Source organism: Linepithema humile, chromosome 8, assembly GCF_040581485.1.
Source record: "Linepithema humile isolate Giens D197 chromosome 8, Lhum_UNIL_v1.0, whole genome shotgun sequence".
NCBI lineage: Eukaryota > Metazoa > Arthropoda > Insecta > Hymenoptera > Formicidae > Linepithema > Linepithema humile.
In genome coordinates, this window is record NC_090135.1 from 6,924,648 (window position 1) to 6,939,318 (window position 14,671).

General features: G+C 47.2%; 1 protein-coding gene across 1 annotated transcript in view; it reads left to right on the forward strand.

Annotated features, from left to right (window-relative positions):
* Positions 1-14,671, forward strand: part of mib1 (mind bomb 1) — a 337,434-nt gene that overhangs the window by 45,236 nt on the left and 277,527 nt on the right. Inside the window, exon 9 of the mRNA XM_012376794.2 lies at positions 1,961-2,112. Within this exon, the coding sequence (XP_012232217.1) occupies positions 1,961-2,112 (152 nt within the window). The remainder of the gene's footprint in view (positions 1-1,960; positions 2,113-14,671) is intronic.

A 14,671-nucleotide genomic window follows, 5' to 3' on the forward strand; every position in this document is an offset into this window, starting at 1 on the left:
AAAGTTTTCGCAAGTTATTCGAACGCTACCTGCGGCGCGTTCGGTATGAATCGAGTGTCATTTGTTGAACTTAAACGAGTGGGCGGCGCTGAGATATAAAGGAGGAGGACGGAAAAGGAGAATCATAATGCAAACTCTTTCCCAGAAGGAACGAACGGGATGTCGAACGGGCGAAAAGACCCACATTGGCGGAGGAACGCGCGTCAGCATCGCAAATTGAAAGTTCGCATTCAGGGACTCACTATTTTCTCGTCCCCGCTCGTAAAAAAAATCTTTGTTCGAGGCTGAGTAATCCTCGAGTAAAAATCCAAGATGCTGTCACCGTTCACCGTTTCGCTCCGAAAATGAATAGCATTATTGCTCAAGGAATTGATCGATATATTATTGCAATCTTACCTGTAATTCGACAAGATTTGTTTTTATCGCGCCATAATTTCTCTTCGATGCTACAACTCGTGGAATTTGCGCTTAATTGCGCACCCGTGCAATAATTACCGCTATTATGTCACGATCTCTCTCGGCGTTGCTCTTTCTCGGCGAGGATAGCGGCCGAAAATAATGGTCCAGATTCCACGATCAGGTAAATAAGATAAGGTCCCGTAACTGTCGCGCGATCTTTGCTCCGAAGTAGCACCATTCGCCTCGACGGTATTTTCCCTCGGCCTCTCGTTTTCCTCTTTGCTTTACCTTCCTCCGTTTTCAGCCCCACCTTCGCCTCCCGTCTGTCTCTCTCCCTTTCACCTTCTCCGCCGCTATCCACTCTCGCCCTCTCCCTCTCGCTTTTACCCTCACCTAGTGGCGTGACACATGGCCAGCATTTATAGCGCGAGATAGCGCCGGCGGTTCTCGACAGCGCCGGCAGATTTATCCTCCACGGTTATTGGAGTTATACAAAGGATTTTTCCAACTGATCCCATAAAGTATCTGTGCCTGATGCCCTATTATTTACGCAGCCGGCAGCGGCTGATGTCGCGCTCTAGCTTTTCGCACCTCCTAGTTTTTGCGCCGGAATGCGGGCGTCGTCATGAGCTTGTCGCAGATGCTATTTTACGCTTCGTCGTGTTCGATTTACCGCGACGCGGCATCTCGCCCGATATCGCTTTTTTATTGAGAGAATTATTATCGTTGAGAGACATTGGCAATGCGAGTACGTGAGATCGTTCTTTTTTCCGCAAGCGTTAAACTCGAATGGATCGATATTTGACCTGATTTTTGGTATCTAAAACGACATCAATAGCAGCGAAAATATTATCTACGAATTTTTTTAAGCGCTCGTTAAAAAAAATTGCACGGCGACCATTCTTTCTTATCACGCGTATTTTGAAACGCAAATACTTGCACCGTCTACGAACTACACACGTTTCACTGCAGGCCCATCGTTGTAACGTTTATCCCCACGTTCGCTCGCTCGCTCGTTCGTTCGTTCGTTCATCCATTTGTTTTCTAGCGACGAGTTCGTACTGCGTTGTTCGGCATTAATGGATGGCCCCTGTTTCCGTACGTTTTATCGCCGACTGGAGCTCATAGGTATCGTCCGAATGGTAACCGCCGGGGCCAAAACTGGCTGAAGCATTGATCCAGTTCTGTAGAATCCAGGTGAATAGTACGGTTCCACTCGCTATCTACGGTGATCCTGTCTTTGAATTCTTTCGGATTAAAAACGACTCATAGATCCCGAAAAGATTAACGAGAGCGGCGGAAAAAAAGGGAAACAATAAATTTGCGGAACGCGCATAGACTAAAACATATATATGTTATTATATGTGGAAAATATTATATTGAAAATTAAAAAATTGAAATCGTTCCCTTACAATCGTTAATTATTACAAATTCTGCACAAATTCTGTGTTATGAATCTTGAGATGTTTCGTCGGCGCTTTTAATACATCTTATTTTCATGTACTTTTTTAATTATTAGACGACAGATATGTAAGAACGGGGAAATATTTTTTGCTTACAGGACTCCGAAGGTGACACGCCGCTTCACGACGCGATCTCTAAGAAACGGGATGACATGTTGGCTCTGTTGTTGGACCACGCCGCAGACATCACGCTCACCAACAACAATGGCTTCAACGCTCTGCACCACGCTGCTCTTCGTGGCAACCCAAGGTGAGTGCCTCGCATTTTCCGATGTGACGCTTTTGTCCGCGGCGTTGAATGTGCCGCGTCCTTCTAGAATTTAATCAGGTAGCGAGAGCTGCAATGAGCCGCTGGAAAAAGAGGGAAAGAGAGCTACACCTATATAAATAGCTCGCGCCGGATAACAATTACGCGCGTCTCGTTTCTTGTAACTAATGGATCACTATATTCAAGCCGTATTTTGAGAACTCGCGCAGTCGTGAGAAATATCGCGTTAATCGCGAGCGTGCATTCGCATTACTATTCGCGTAATTCATATCTCACGTGCGCGCGCAATTTCGACCGAAACTTTCATCACTGTGACAGAGATATCGAATTTTTTTTTTTTTTTTTTATTCGCGACACTATCGTTTAAGCTAAACGTCGATCGTGAACAACAGGTTTTCTGGCACGGTGATTTTTCCGCAAGAAGTTAGGAGCGGGAAGATTCTCCGACGGCATGTCCAATCGTCTCGTTCTTCCTTTCCGCTTTCTTTTGTTCTCTTGTTCGACGAATCATAAAAGAACGTCGAACCACAGATGTTCCCGAAGCCATCATTGTCGTCGACGTTCCCGTCTCGGACAAAGTCTAATCGACCCGGTCATTCTCGAGAGGTAGCGAGTCAATTTTACCTCGATTCTCACCTCCCGTCCTCTCCCGTTCAATTTAGCCACGCGGACTCTCGGAGCTTTTCGAGATTTGCCCACTTCTAGTTATTACTTCGAGGCAAAGACGGAGTAACGAGAATGGGACGAGCGGATATTCCGATGAGAGGAAGATATCTAGTTTGAAACTACATTGCTTCGACTGAAATAACATTATTTCGTAACGGCGCTTCAGTTTGCTTATCTGTCTGAAACGCCATTTTTTGCAAAGAAAACGGCTAAAATTATATATTTTAATAGTAAACGAATAGTCTGCGATTTGTCAGAAAAACGCAATTTTATTTTCTAACGATTTTTTTTTTTATTCTTCTGTTCTTTTTTACGCAGTTTTTAATAGATTTCGACGCGCGGGTATATCGCCTTACACCTTTTCTCACTTTTCTCTTCTCATCTTTTTTTTTTTTTTTTTTGTTTGTTCTCCATTTCGCGCTTGCTTCCGTATCTAGGAAATGGAGGCACCGGATGCATATAGTAGTTCTACAATCACGATTACGAGGCACCTACTTCCAAGCTCTCAGTCGGGTCGTGTGAGTCGGCGATTCGCAGTCGTTTTCGCTCCGCGACGATGTTATCGCTGAAATAACAGGAAAATTTTCATCGCCCGACGATAAACGAAAGGTATTGAGATTCGCAAGTCGCTTGTCTCGACTTTCTTAACCCTTAAGCGCGTTAGCAGTTTCATGAAATGGAGTTAAAGTGAATGTAACTTTGCAGCGCGGTGGAGAAAGATTTTGAAACTGTTCGATCTTGAGAAAACTAATCAGCGAACAAGAATTGTGCGAATATCGAAAGAGAGAGAAGTTGGCCAGATCTTTCGTGGATGTTAAATGACATTACAATCTTTGTTGATGAAAGCGCAAAATCGTGCAATGTAATCTCATTTGACGATATATTTTCATCTATAGAGAAATCCTTTTAGAGCCGATTGTGCGATAAATTCTCATTTAGCCATATTGTCGTGTCTTAATTGATAACGCGGGATATCGCGAAACAAATTTTTCTGATAAATTACTCCACATTTTACGCTTCCGTCACTGCAACTTCCGTGTATACATAAAACAACGGGTCGGCGTGTGCGAACGTGTGTTTCCGTCTACATTGCTATCGGTGGGAAAAATAACGAGGCAGCACTGATCAAATGGGGTCACGCGGAGATTCCCGATTAGGCAGCTGACCGATAGAGTCGTATCGATCGAATATAGCAACAGTTCAGCTCACCGTCAGAATCGGCGCGACGCGATGTGAGGAATCGGAATCCGATTCCCGGTATAATTATCCTCAGTTCGCGAACAACTAATAAAAAGAGTGATTGTTAAGAAACGTCAATCTTGCCGCCAGCGTTCCCTCGCCGCTGCGGCTCGGGTAATTATAGTTGATGATCTAACGTAGGAAAGACGCTCGAGGGTGACTCGAAACTAATTCAGACCGGGATAGTTTGCGGTAAGTGAATACTCGAAACCGATGAGGTTTACTTTGCCTGTCATTATATAGACCGAGGAGCGAACGTTTCGTGGCGCTTCAAGTAGGCACTGCAATCATAGAAACGTATTAACGTCGGGATAGGTAAAGCGTAAGCGCTCTGAGCGTGCCGTACAATCAGGGATCGTTTGCTCTTCGCGGAGAGGCAGCGATTTCTGCCCCGGCAAAGCGAGATAAGCTTTACAAGCGGCCGCGCGCTCGATACAAACGCGATACGGGTCAGCGAGGTAAGGATAGCGTTTCGTACGTACGTACGTGATTGCCCGGCCCGAATGCGAGTTTAAAGCGTCAGCGAGTGTACGTATACGTGTTCGTTACACCGGTTGCATTCCCAAAGTACACTTAGATAAAGACCAAATGCCGGGGTGTATTCACTGCAGCGCCGAGCCAGCTCTCTCTCTCTCTCCCTCTCTCTTTCTCCTCCTTCGCGCCTCCTCTGCATTCTTCTTTCGCAGTCTCGTTCCCGGTCACGGACGGGGCCGCGGCCTCTCTTACAGCTCTCTTTTCCGCCCCGGCTCGCCCGTCCCCCCCCCCCCCCCCCGTTGGCCTTTCCCCGCGCTTGTGTTCGCCCTCTGAAGGAACCGCCGGTTTCTCTCAAGACCCTGTGCCGCGATGCTCTGAAGCCGAACGAACGGACGTCCGGAGACGTAATTTCCTGCTCTCCTGGTGCGGCCTCCCGGCCCTCCTCCCCCTCCCCTCCCCCCTCGCCCCTCGCCCGCCCTTTCCCACTCTTGCCGCTTTGTAGGGTACATTCTCCGTGGGTTGTCGACGAAACTTGCCTCGTTTTCCATGCTTCTGCCCACGGTCTCTGTACGCTGCCGAATTAGGGTCGACCGGCCAAACGTGGTTGCGAGCACTCGCAAAGACACTCGTGTGGAAGCGGGGCGAGCTCGATCGCAATCATTCGCGAAGCTTCCAGTCTGCAATCACAATGCGCCGCGAATCACAATGTTTTCGATTGTATTTAGTGACAACGATGGTGGATGCATTATTTTGATATATAATTAATCGAAGTTTTTCTAGCGTTAAATTAGTCCAAAAATTCTAATTTAAATCTCTTTTATTTTCAATTACTATGTTGCAAGGTTTTGCACTTTTGTCATGAAAGTTCGTTCTTTAGTGAAACGCATTTTTCGACGGTTCAAAGCCTTATTTTCTCGGAAATCTAATAGTTTTTGAGGCCAGATTCGTGTTCAGCGCGTTTTATTTACTAAAGAACGACCCTTTATGACAAAAGTGCAAGAAATTGATTAAAATTTGTAACACAGTGTTATTAAAAAAAAAAAACTCCACAGCTTTACTACCAAATTGTTAATCTGATGCCGTGTTTGCGTTACTAAATGAACTCCGACTAAACGTTTTCAAGAGATAATTACTAAAACATGATAAATTTCTAGTCTATTCCGGGCGCGTGGCAGCGTGAAGCGACTGTATAATAAATAGTGCATGAACGTTACATTATCGACGATGAGTATTCTATGAGCCATAATATTTTTACGACTATCGCAATACAGCATAGCCGATTGCAATCAATAACGCTTTACTATTACAAAAGTGGAGTACAGTCAAAGCGTCGGTCAATACAGCGGGCGCTACAGTGGAAGAGCACTAAAATCGGTCGGTTATGCCGTCCCTTCGTTATTGCCGTTTGGAATAGCTTGTTATTCAACCGTGATGGTCTAATCATTATGCTCGCGAACAGAGATACAAATACGGGTCATATACTAAACTCCACCACATGAATCGGATCGTTGCCCTCTGCTCTCTCCTCCCCGGCGCTAAATATTGCGGTATCAACTGCGTGTCGACAACTGATTGACGTAAATCACGAAATTGATGGTTTAAATCGTCATCCTTTGTGACGTCCATCACTATGAAACAACGATGTAGCAGCATCATATAAATTCGCACTTTGAAAGTGTACATATACATTATACATACGCAATAGTGTCGGAAATTTTCTCATCCGAATTTGTTGCGCCAGATATTTTCTATTTTTTTTTCTCCCCCAACGAATTTCGTCGTCGATCCGATGTGCCTTTTTACGATTAATTTCGTTAAGATAATTTTCACGAGGCAATCATTACCGTTTCGCCGTATTATTTTTCGCGCCGCGTGTAAGCGAGATCGCGACGAGTCACGAAGTTATAACGCTCGTTCGAGTTTACTCTGACGTCTCGTGTGGCTTGATTATGTTAGTCACATACGCGGGACTCGGCGCACTCGCTGATCCAGCAACGTGCACACATTGCACGCTCGTGAGCCGCTTTGATCTTCCCTCGTCGAGTCGCACTCTGATTGTGACACGCCGAGTCAGAACAGCCGCGCAAGATCCCCGCTCCGGCGGGGGTCAATTCCGTTTGTTTTGTTTCGTCGGGACGACGGTCACGTATGTCCTGCCGAAGAGCTTTGCCCGAACGAGGACGTGGCGGCGTCGGCGGCTCTTGATTAAAATTTTGTTACCGCGTAGCCTCGCGACTGGTTTCAAGCGGCTTTGTGCATTAACGAGTTGCCTATTCGTTCACGTAGTTACCTGCCGACTGGCAGTTCTCCTTGAACGCAAAATCGGACAGCTGTTGGTATTCCATCCTCGCTGTTATTCGAATCTCGATTAGAGACGAACTGATCCCTGCACACTTAATTGTCGAGAATCCATGGTGTCTCCTTCAATCTCACTTTCGCGTGACGTACTTCGATTAAACTGTCATCGGCGCTTCTTCACACTCTCTCTCTTTCTCTCTCTCTCCCTCTCTCCATTTCTCTCTCGGTGGAATAAAGTGCAAAAGAATTCATTCCACGGTATGGACTTTCGAGTTGTGGCAGGACTTTCGTGCCGCGCTTCGATTGGTATTCCCGGGCACGCTCGTGCGCGAGGGAGTAGCGGTAGAAAGTAGTAGTTGCGAAGAAGAAAAAGGAAAAGTAGAAAGAGAGAGAGAGAGAGAGGGGGGAGAGTGGCGGAGGAACTCGTAGGTATCCTGCCGCACATTTCGCTCGGCGCGCGAAGACGTTCCGATCGACAGCCGTAAACTTCGGAATAGTTGTCGGAATAATTAGCTTCGGTTCTCTCACTACTGGATGCTCGTCGTAGCTAAGTCGGGGTTTTGCCGTAGGAGATACGATGCGAAGAGGTAGAAAGCGAGTAGGAATGGCGCTAACGATAAAGGCGAGGGATAATCATTTAAATAGCTCGTCGAGCGCAAGCCATTTAATTTGCTCCGGCGAGGATCTAATTACTTCCAATAGTTCGTTAATTTCATTCGCCTACTTTGCCGCCATTAAATAATTATTACGGCACAATAGCGGCGCGAGGAAGGAAACGAAGCCCATCGTAGAGACGATGCGGAACGTTATAAGAGAAAGCGAGGAATTTTGAAGACGACGACGACGACGACGACAAAGATGACGACCCTCGAGCGTCGCGTTAAGGCACAAACCTTTGTTCAGCTCAGTTAAGTTGACTTTTATCGCAGATGAAAAACTCGTATGCATATGCAGATTATATAAACTGATCCAAATTGGTCGAATGTAGTCTGTGCCTTAGTGCGCAGCGGAGCAATATCCGAGTTCGAGGAAGAGAAGGAAAATTATAAACGTCTCGAGTGAAGTTTCGCAGCGCGATGAAATGAGAAGACGCGTTCTCGCGTGTATAAGATTTTATGTACTTTTCGCGAGGCAATAGCGCGACGGGAATGCTCATCTCTCGTATATTCATAAATAGGTGCGCCGCGCGTCTTTCGCAAACTAGTCCGAATTAAGCGCGGGTCACTTCATATGCGTCTCCTCCGCGAGCTCGACGTGTTAGCCGGAAATGACAGCGGAGAGGCGGTATAGTAGATATTTTCGACGCATAGTGCAATACAATTATACGACGCGCGTGTGTGTGTGTGTGTGTGTGGGTGAGTGAGTGCGCCCGCTCTCGCGCGCGAGCGTTCTCCAAGGCTTAAGCTATAATAGCGCGCTAACTACAGTCATAGTCGCGGCACATAATAATGCGACGGCACCGCAGAGACGTGTGCGGCCGATAATGTGTGCCGCGAGCGTGCGGGCGCGCATACATCTCAACGCACAAGTGATTATGTAGGCGCGCGAGCGAGGTTGCAGGATGCAGCGTTATATCTATATCGAGTTATAATAGTCCTCGTGTTAAATCGCATGAGAGCCAAATCGCTTGGAACTAACCCCGGAGTATTCCCGCACCTCCTCGATCTCTCTCGTTGTCTGCCTCGCTTTGCCTCCCCCTCCTCCCTCCCGGTTCCCTTTCCCTTCCTCTCCCCCCCTCCCCCGCGACTTTCCACCCGCCGGCCTTAGGAAATAATGCCGCGGCGCTTTCCACTAAAAATTATGCATTCAACCGTTGTTACGTTGGAATCTTCTTTTTTGCGCGCCGCTCTCGATTGTCCTTCCCTCTTCGGCTATTAATTAGACCGTAAGAAGCCCACGACTTCTCCAGATTCGATCGAGTTACAACGTTATATTCCCGAAGATATATCGTCATAAAGCGGTAAAAAGCGCTGGAGCTTTTTTACGAAAACTTTTTATCGTCCCCTAAAACCGTCTGTTCTCGTGGAGATGTAAAATATCGCCGCAGTTGGAGTTTCTTTTGCTACAACAGTAATTTTCTAATGATGGAAGGATTCTCGTATTTTATTTAATGCTTATTTCAACGCGCAAAAAAAAAAAAAAAGAAATTTGAAAACTCGAGTCCCAATTTATCACTCGTCACTAATTCGCAACAATAAAGCAGCTATTTTTACTCCCGCCGCACAGTAGTTAGACGGAACATCGAGTTTCCGGAACCGTATTTCTTGCGAGAAAATTTATTTGCCCTCTTTAGTGGGACCGCTGGCTCGTTGGATACGCGCGTCGAGAATTATTTCCACAGAAATGTTCATTACGACGGTTCTACTAAATCGCGAGATCGATGACGGAGAAATCGAACTATTTTACTAACAATCTCGAATTTTTCTCCCGAGTTTAAATTTCATATATTTTAAGAGCACTTCTCTCTCAAAATGCGCGAATATCGCCGTCTTTGTCTTCCGTTGAATTAAATATTTTTTTTTTGCGCCACACTTGGCTGACCATAATGGTCCGCAACTACTTGCTACAATAACATTCCGTTTTAATATGCGCTTTTATTAATTTGCGACTAGTTTACTCGCGAGCACAGTCGCCGAAGCGGTAATCAAGGATCTCATTACGCGAGGCAAAACAGCCCGGTATTTCATCGCATTCACAGCCGGCTTCCTAATTTCCTTCCGCCGAATGCGCGCCAAGACTCGGCCGAATGGCGAGGCATTGCTGATCCTTGAAAGGATTCACGGGGTTAGAAAACATTCCGCGAAACGTACGAGCCACGACACAGCTTTCGCGCTAGGATTTCGCGTCGGATTAAACGACCTCCCCCGAATTCGCGGCGTTCCCTCGTAAATTGCACCAAAGAATCCGATATTAACGGTAGCCGGGCGCCCGTGTGCTCGTTGTGCAAGGGGCTCTTTTCGACGACGGTGGAGGGAGGATTGCGCCGCGATCGTGGATGCGCAAGAGCGACGGTTGCTTGTTCCGCGGAAGGCGGGTGGCGGGATGTGCACCGGGGGGGGGGGGGGTATATGTATTAATGCTTGCGTTCACCTCAGACGCCGACCGAGCTGACAAAGCTCGCTCGGCGCAGTCTGGCGAGCTCGAGGTATTCCAACAAGAGAATCGCGATGGTTCTTGAGCACACGGATACGGCGCGCGCGGCGGCTCCGCTTTCCGCGCCGTGCAACGCTCAGTTCGGTAACGAATGTGTTCAAAGCCTGTAATCCAAAATTGGCAATTCCGAAGAATTGCATTAAATGCGGAATCGTTCACGATAAGGATGTGCGCTTTTGTTAACCGAACAGTTGAACAGATATCGAGACGCAATTATCAGAAATCAGGCCACTGGCGATTCTCGTAATTGCGAGAAGACAAAGCCGAAGCGGTGGAAAGTAGCTCGCATACATCCTCGATATACCGACGTCTGCCAATTCGCACGTTCTATGTACAATTTCGCGGGACGCTCGTAAGAAGTGACGTCAGCGTTTATCAAATCTTTCAAAGGTTTCGACTCGGAAAGCCCGAGTTTCCAGGTCGCCGGACCGCTAAGCCGTATCCCATCTCCCGGCTCCTCTTCCGCTTTTGTCCTCTTTTTCTTTCCCCTCCGTTTCCTGCTCCTTTCTGCTTTTCTTCTCTCTCTTTCTTTCTCTCTCTCTCTCTCTCTCTCTCTCTCTCTCTCCGTCTTCTTCGCCTTGCCTTATCCGTCTCGCTTTCGCGCGCGCGTTTCTTTTTCCCTCTTTTTCGTTTTCTCGGAAATTGGATAGTTGCTTCCAATTCTGTACAGAACTACGGAAAGGAAGTGCGAGGCAGCATTCCTTTGTTTCTTCTACTTTGTCTTCAGCCCCGTCGAAACTTTTGTATCTGGAGTTGCCTCAACTTTTTTTCCTACGCCTGCCGTCGATTCTTTTCTCGCCGACCGCGAATCGTCGCGAAACTTATTCGGTTAGCATCTTCATCGCGCCTGCTTGATCGTCGTCGAGCGACGTTGCAATCGAACGACCGCGATGCCTTTTATTTAGCAGTAATCAACTTACTAAATTCATTTCCAAATATGACTTATTTCAATGTTAATATTTTTGCAATAGGTTAAAACTCTGAAAGGATCGATCTTGCGTCGGCTGTCTGCGATATTAATTTTCTCTCATTTCGAAATAATCAAGTCCAGTTAACTGCAGCCGACTATTTTTCTTGAATTTTCGGTGCTTCATTGTGTGTATCGCATCACGTACATCCGATGTAGCGTCGTATTTCACGTCGTCGGGCTGCGCCGGCGGATAAGTGATTTCGTTTTAAATTCACCACACGCGCCCGTAATTAGTTTAACTTCGTTCCGAGAATTTATTAAGAAGAGAAGAAGGTGGTGCGAAACACGACGGTGCCAACCCCCCCCCCCTCCCCCCCGCCGCGTTCTTTTTCGCCACGTGCTGCGGGCCAATGCCGCTGCTCAATCCCTCCGAGAATAACTACGTGCTCGGAGATTTACCTCGACCCAGCCGAGTGCCACCTCCGTTGTTTCCGCCAGAATTGTCGGAGAGAGATTTTTAAAGTTCGAGGGTACTTTTCGGACTCCTCGTGCCGCACGGAAACGTCTACGTGTGTCCTCGCGCACGCGTGCCTCATCCACCCTCGGCCATTTTGTCCCCGATTGTCCTTCTCTCTCGTCTCCGATCGTGGATTATGAGGTTGAAGACCCGGGCGAAGGACAGGGACATGAGCGAAGAGGACCTGGACAACGGTGCGCGAATTTTAAGCGGGTCAGAGTGACGTTGATGCTATTCTCCGCTTTATCTCGGTTCAAATTGCAGGTTATTCTCTCTCGGTGATTTTTTGATAAGGAATTTTATATCCCGCGCTTCCAGTAATCTCGTCGCAAAGATGCGGAGAATTGATCGATAAATTTCTTGAAAAAAAAAAAAAAAAAAAAAACGAAACGAAACGATTGTGTCAATAGAACGTGTAAGGTTTGACGGAGCAGCGCGTCGCCAAACAATTCTCTTCGCCAAAAGAAATAAGTTCCTGAATTCGCACGGAACATCCTCTTCAATATCGCTCTTTCTATGCGCCCGGTAATAAATCGCCGGCGAACTAATATTCCTGCGGCGATATTGCTGGTAATATTACCATGGTAAATGATCTCGATCACCGTACTCGAGGGAGCCCTCCACATCGATATTAAAATAGGAATCCGCGTAGCCTTCGAGGAAATTTAATTTAATTTAACGTATATAAAACATTAGCCCTGCAATGACCAATTTTACAACGCGTTTAACGGGAAATATTTCTGTTTAATTAAAGCATTTCTTTCGCCGGCCGCAGGAATCGTCGTGATTCTTCAATCTTTCAGTTTCTGAATGTGTCAGACATGTCCTCTAATTACTCATCTATTGTGCTTGGAGACAAAGAGTGTCCTTATTATAATAGATATCCGGCTAATATATTCGACAAAAGGAACGATTAAGCCAGCACGATATTGCGCCGCGTGTTCGCAAAGTAATTGCATCCACTCGACGGCGCGTAATGCTTCTTGACTCTAAACTTATCGGTTTTCGTTCCTGGTCTTCCCTCCTTAGGATACATTCAAGTGTCTAATTAATTCCTCGTGATCTTAAATTTAAGTGCAGTACCGGGAGTTGTTAAGCCATGTTTTATAGTATCCCGCTTCCACGAAGACGCCACTTACCTCCTTCCTCTTTCCTCGAATCCGAGGTGCGAAAGAGTGGACGAGAATCGACGATAAAGGATACGTAAGAAGAGCAGAGAGATCTAATCTTATAGAAATATCACTCTGTGCCGCTGCAATTTCGCAATCAATCGTTAATGCTCAAAGGGACGCTGTCTGAATCGGCCGATCCTTTATCGTCTTCTCTCTCCACTCGCACTTCTCTCGCTCCCTCGCTACTCTCATCGCCTTCTCGAGCGAAGCGATTATTTATTACGCGTTAAATCGATGTCTTTTGTCGGCGATATCTTGAACGATTTCCAGCAAGCTGAAACTTGGTCCCGATGTTTTCGAGAATATCAATCTAGAAGGGCGTGAGTGGTGACGATCGTTTTAGGTCAGCCGTATATCTACGAGGTCGCATTTCTAGATGCACGCCGAAGATGTTCGCGCGAGATTATGTTGTCAAGACTGGCAAATGGATGACTTTCGTTGCGCTGATTTAAGTTTCGCGTGTTGTCTAGCCGGACGGTAATTACGTTATTTGTGTTTAATGCCGTAGAAGCTAAACTGATAAATGAACGAAAGTGTGTCGACGATTAGATTGTAGTAAACGGAACTGTTGGCTCATTCGCTCGCTCCGTTATTATCGCTTTCGCTGTTTCGCGCGCTCATGATTGATGCTGAATAAATTCAACGCTCAGCCCCTGCGACAATTTTGTCGTCGAAATTGAAAGATCTCAATCGTTCGGGAGACGCAAGGGTGATTTTTGAAAGTGCACACTCGCGCGGGGCTCTTGCTTTATTTAAAAATTCCGACCGCGAGCCGTCGTGAAATACGGGATCTCGCGCGAGCACGCGCGGTCATCTTTCCGCTCGACTGTTCCTGCTTACTTGTTCGTTATCGCGGAAAGCGATCTCCGTTCCGGGCGACGCGGAGGTGCGAAATGTAAAATGGGCCGTTTTATCAAAAGCGAAATTCGCCCGGAGACTGAAATTTGTTCAACGTAGCGGAAGCCCCGGATTACGATGGCGAGCCTGCCTCCTTCTCGTTTCCGTCCTCGGCTATTTCGCCGCCTCGCTCGTCTTCGTCTTCCTCCCCCCCTCGTGCCAGTTTCCTTCGCCCCCCCCCTTTTCTGCGAAAAGGGGTAACAAAGTGTTAAAGTTTTAATCCGAGAAGTAGCGCACTGCGCGCGGACGAGGAGCGGGAAACTGCGGGCGGGAAGGACCGTGAGAGAACTGGAAGGAATGAGAAATAGAGAAAAAAACGAAAGAAAAAAAGAACGAGAGTGGAAGGTGAAGGGGGGGGGGAAGGAGGGGTGGAAGGAGGAGAGAAGGAGCAACTGGAAGGTTACGGTGAAACGAAGACGGAACGACGGAAGGAGTAAGGAACTGCGCGATAAAACGAGGAAAGAAGACGTAAGAAGAAAGCGGGATGACGCGATGCAGGGGGGGAGGGAAAGGGAGTGTGCCAGGAAAGTCTTTGTAATCGCAGTTTTCTACTTTTTCCTGGAGTCGCGGCGGAGGGTGAGTCGAGCCTGGGAGAGGTGAATCTAGATTCCAGGTGCGTGGGTGGGGTAGATGGAGCGACGAGGACCGGGCGAGATAGGGTAGTGTCGGCGGAGAATAGGGACGGCCGGGGGGGGGGGGAGGGCGCGCGGGGGAAGCCCTCGGTAATGGTAAGGGTAGATGGGTCGGTGCAAGGGTGTGCTTGAACAGGGATTTACGGAATTTATCACTTGAATTCCCTGTAAAGGATTAGCAGACATTCCCTCGCTCCGGCGGAGACATAGGGGGTACTGCAGTGGGTTACCTACGAACTTCTTGGGGCGATGGCGCCGCCTGTCGGCTCTGCGGATTCGACTCGCCGCACCCATGTGTGCCCGCAGAATCTCGATTGCGATCGCTCAAATGTATTGTATTGTTAATGGATGATTTGTTTTTTTTTTTTCTTAATCTACAAGCGCAAAACGTAATGCGTTGAAGAACGAAAACGACTGTGAACCAACGCTGTTTTGATCTCAAAAATTAAAATAGAATAAAAAACGTCTGATTTTTGGGTCTTCTTCAGTTTGATAGGAACTAATCATAAAAAAAAAAAAACAGATTCATTAATAATGATGCTCACTTGACGACACCGTGCGGCAGAATTGGGTCGAAACGTCC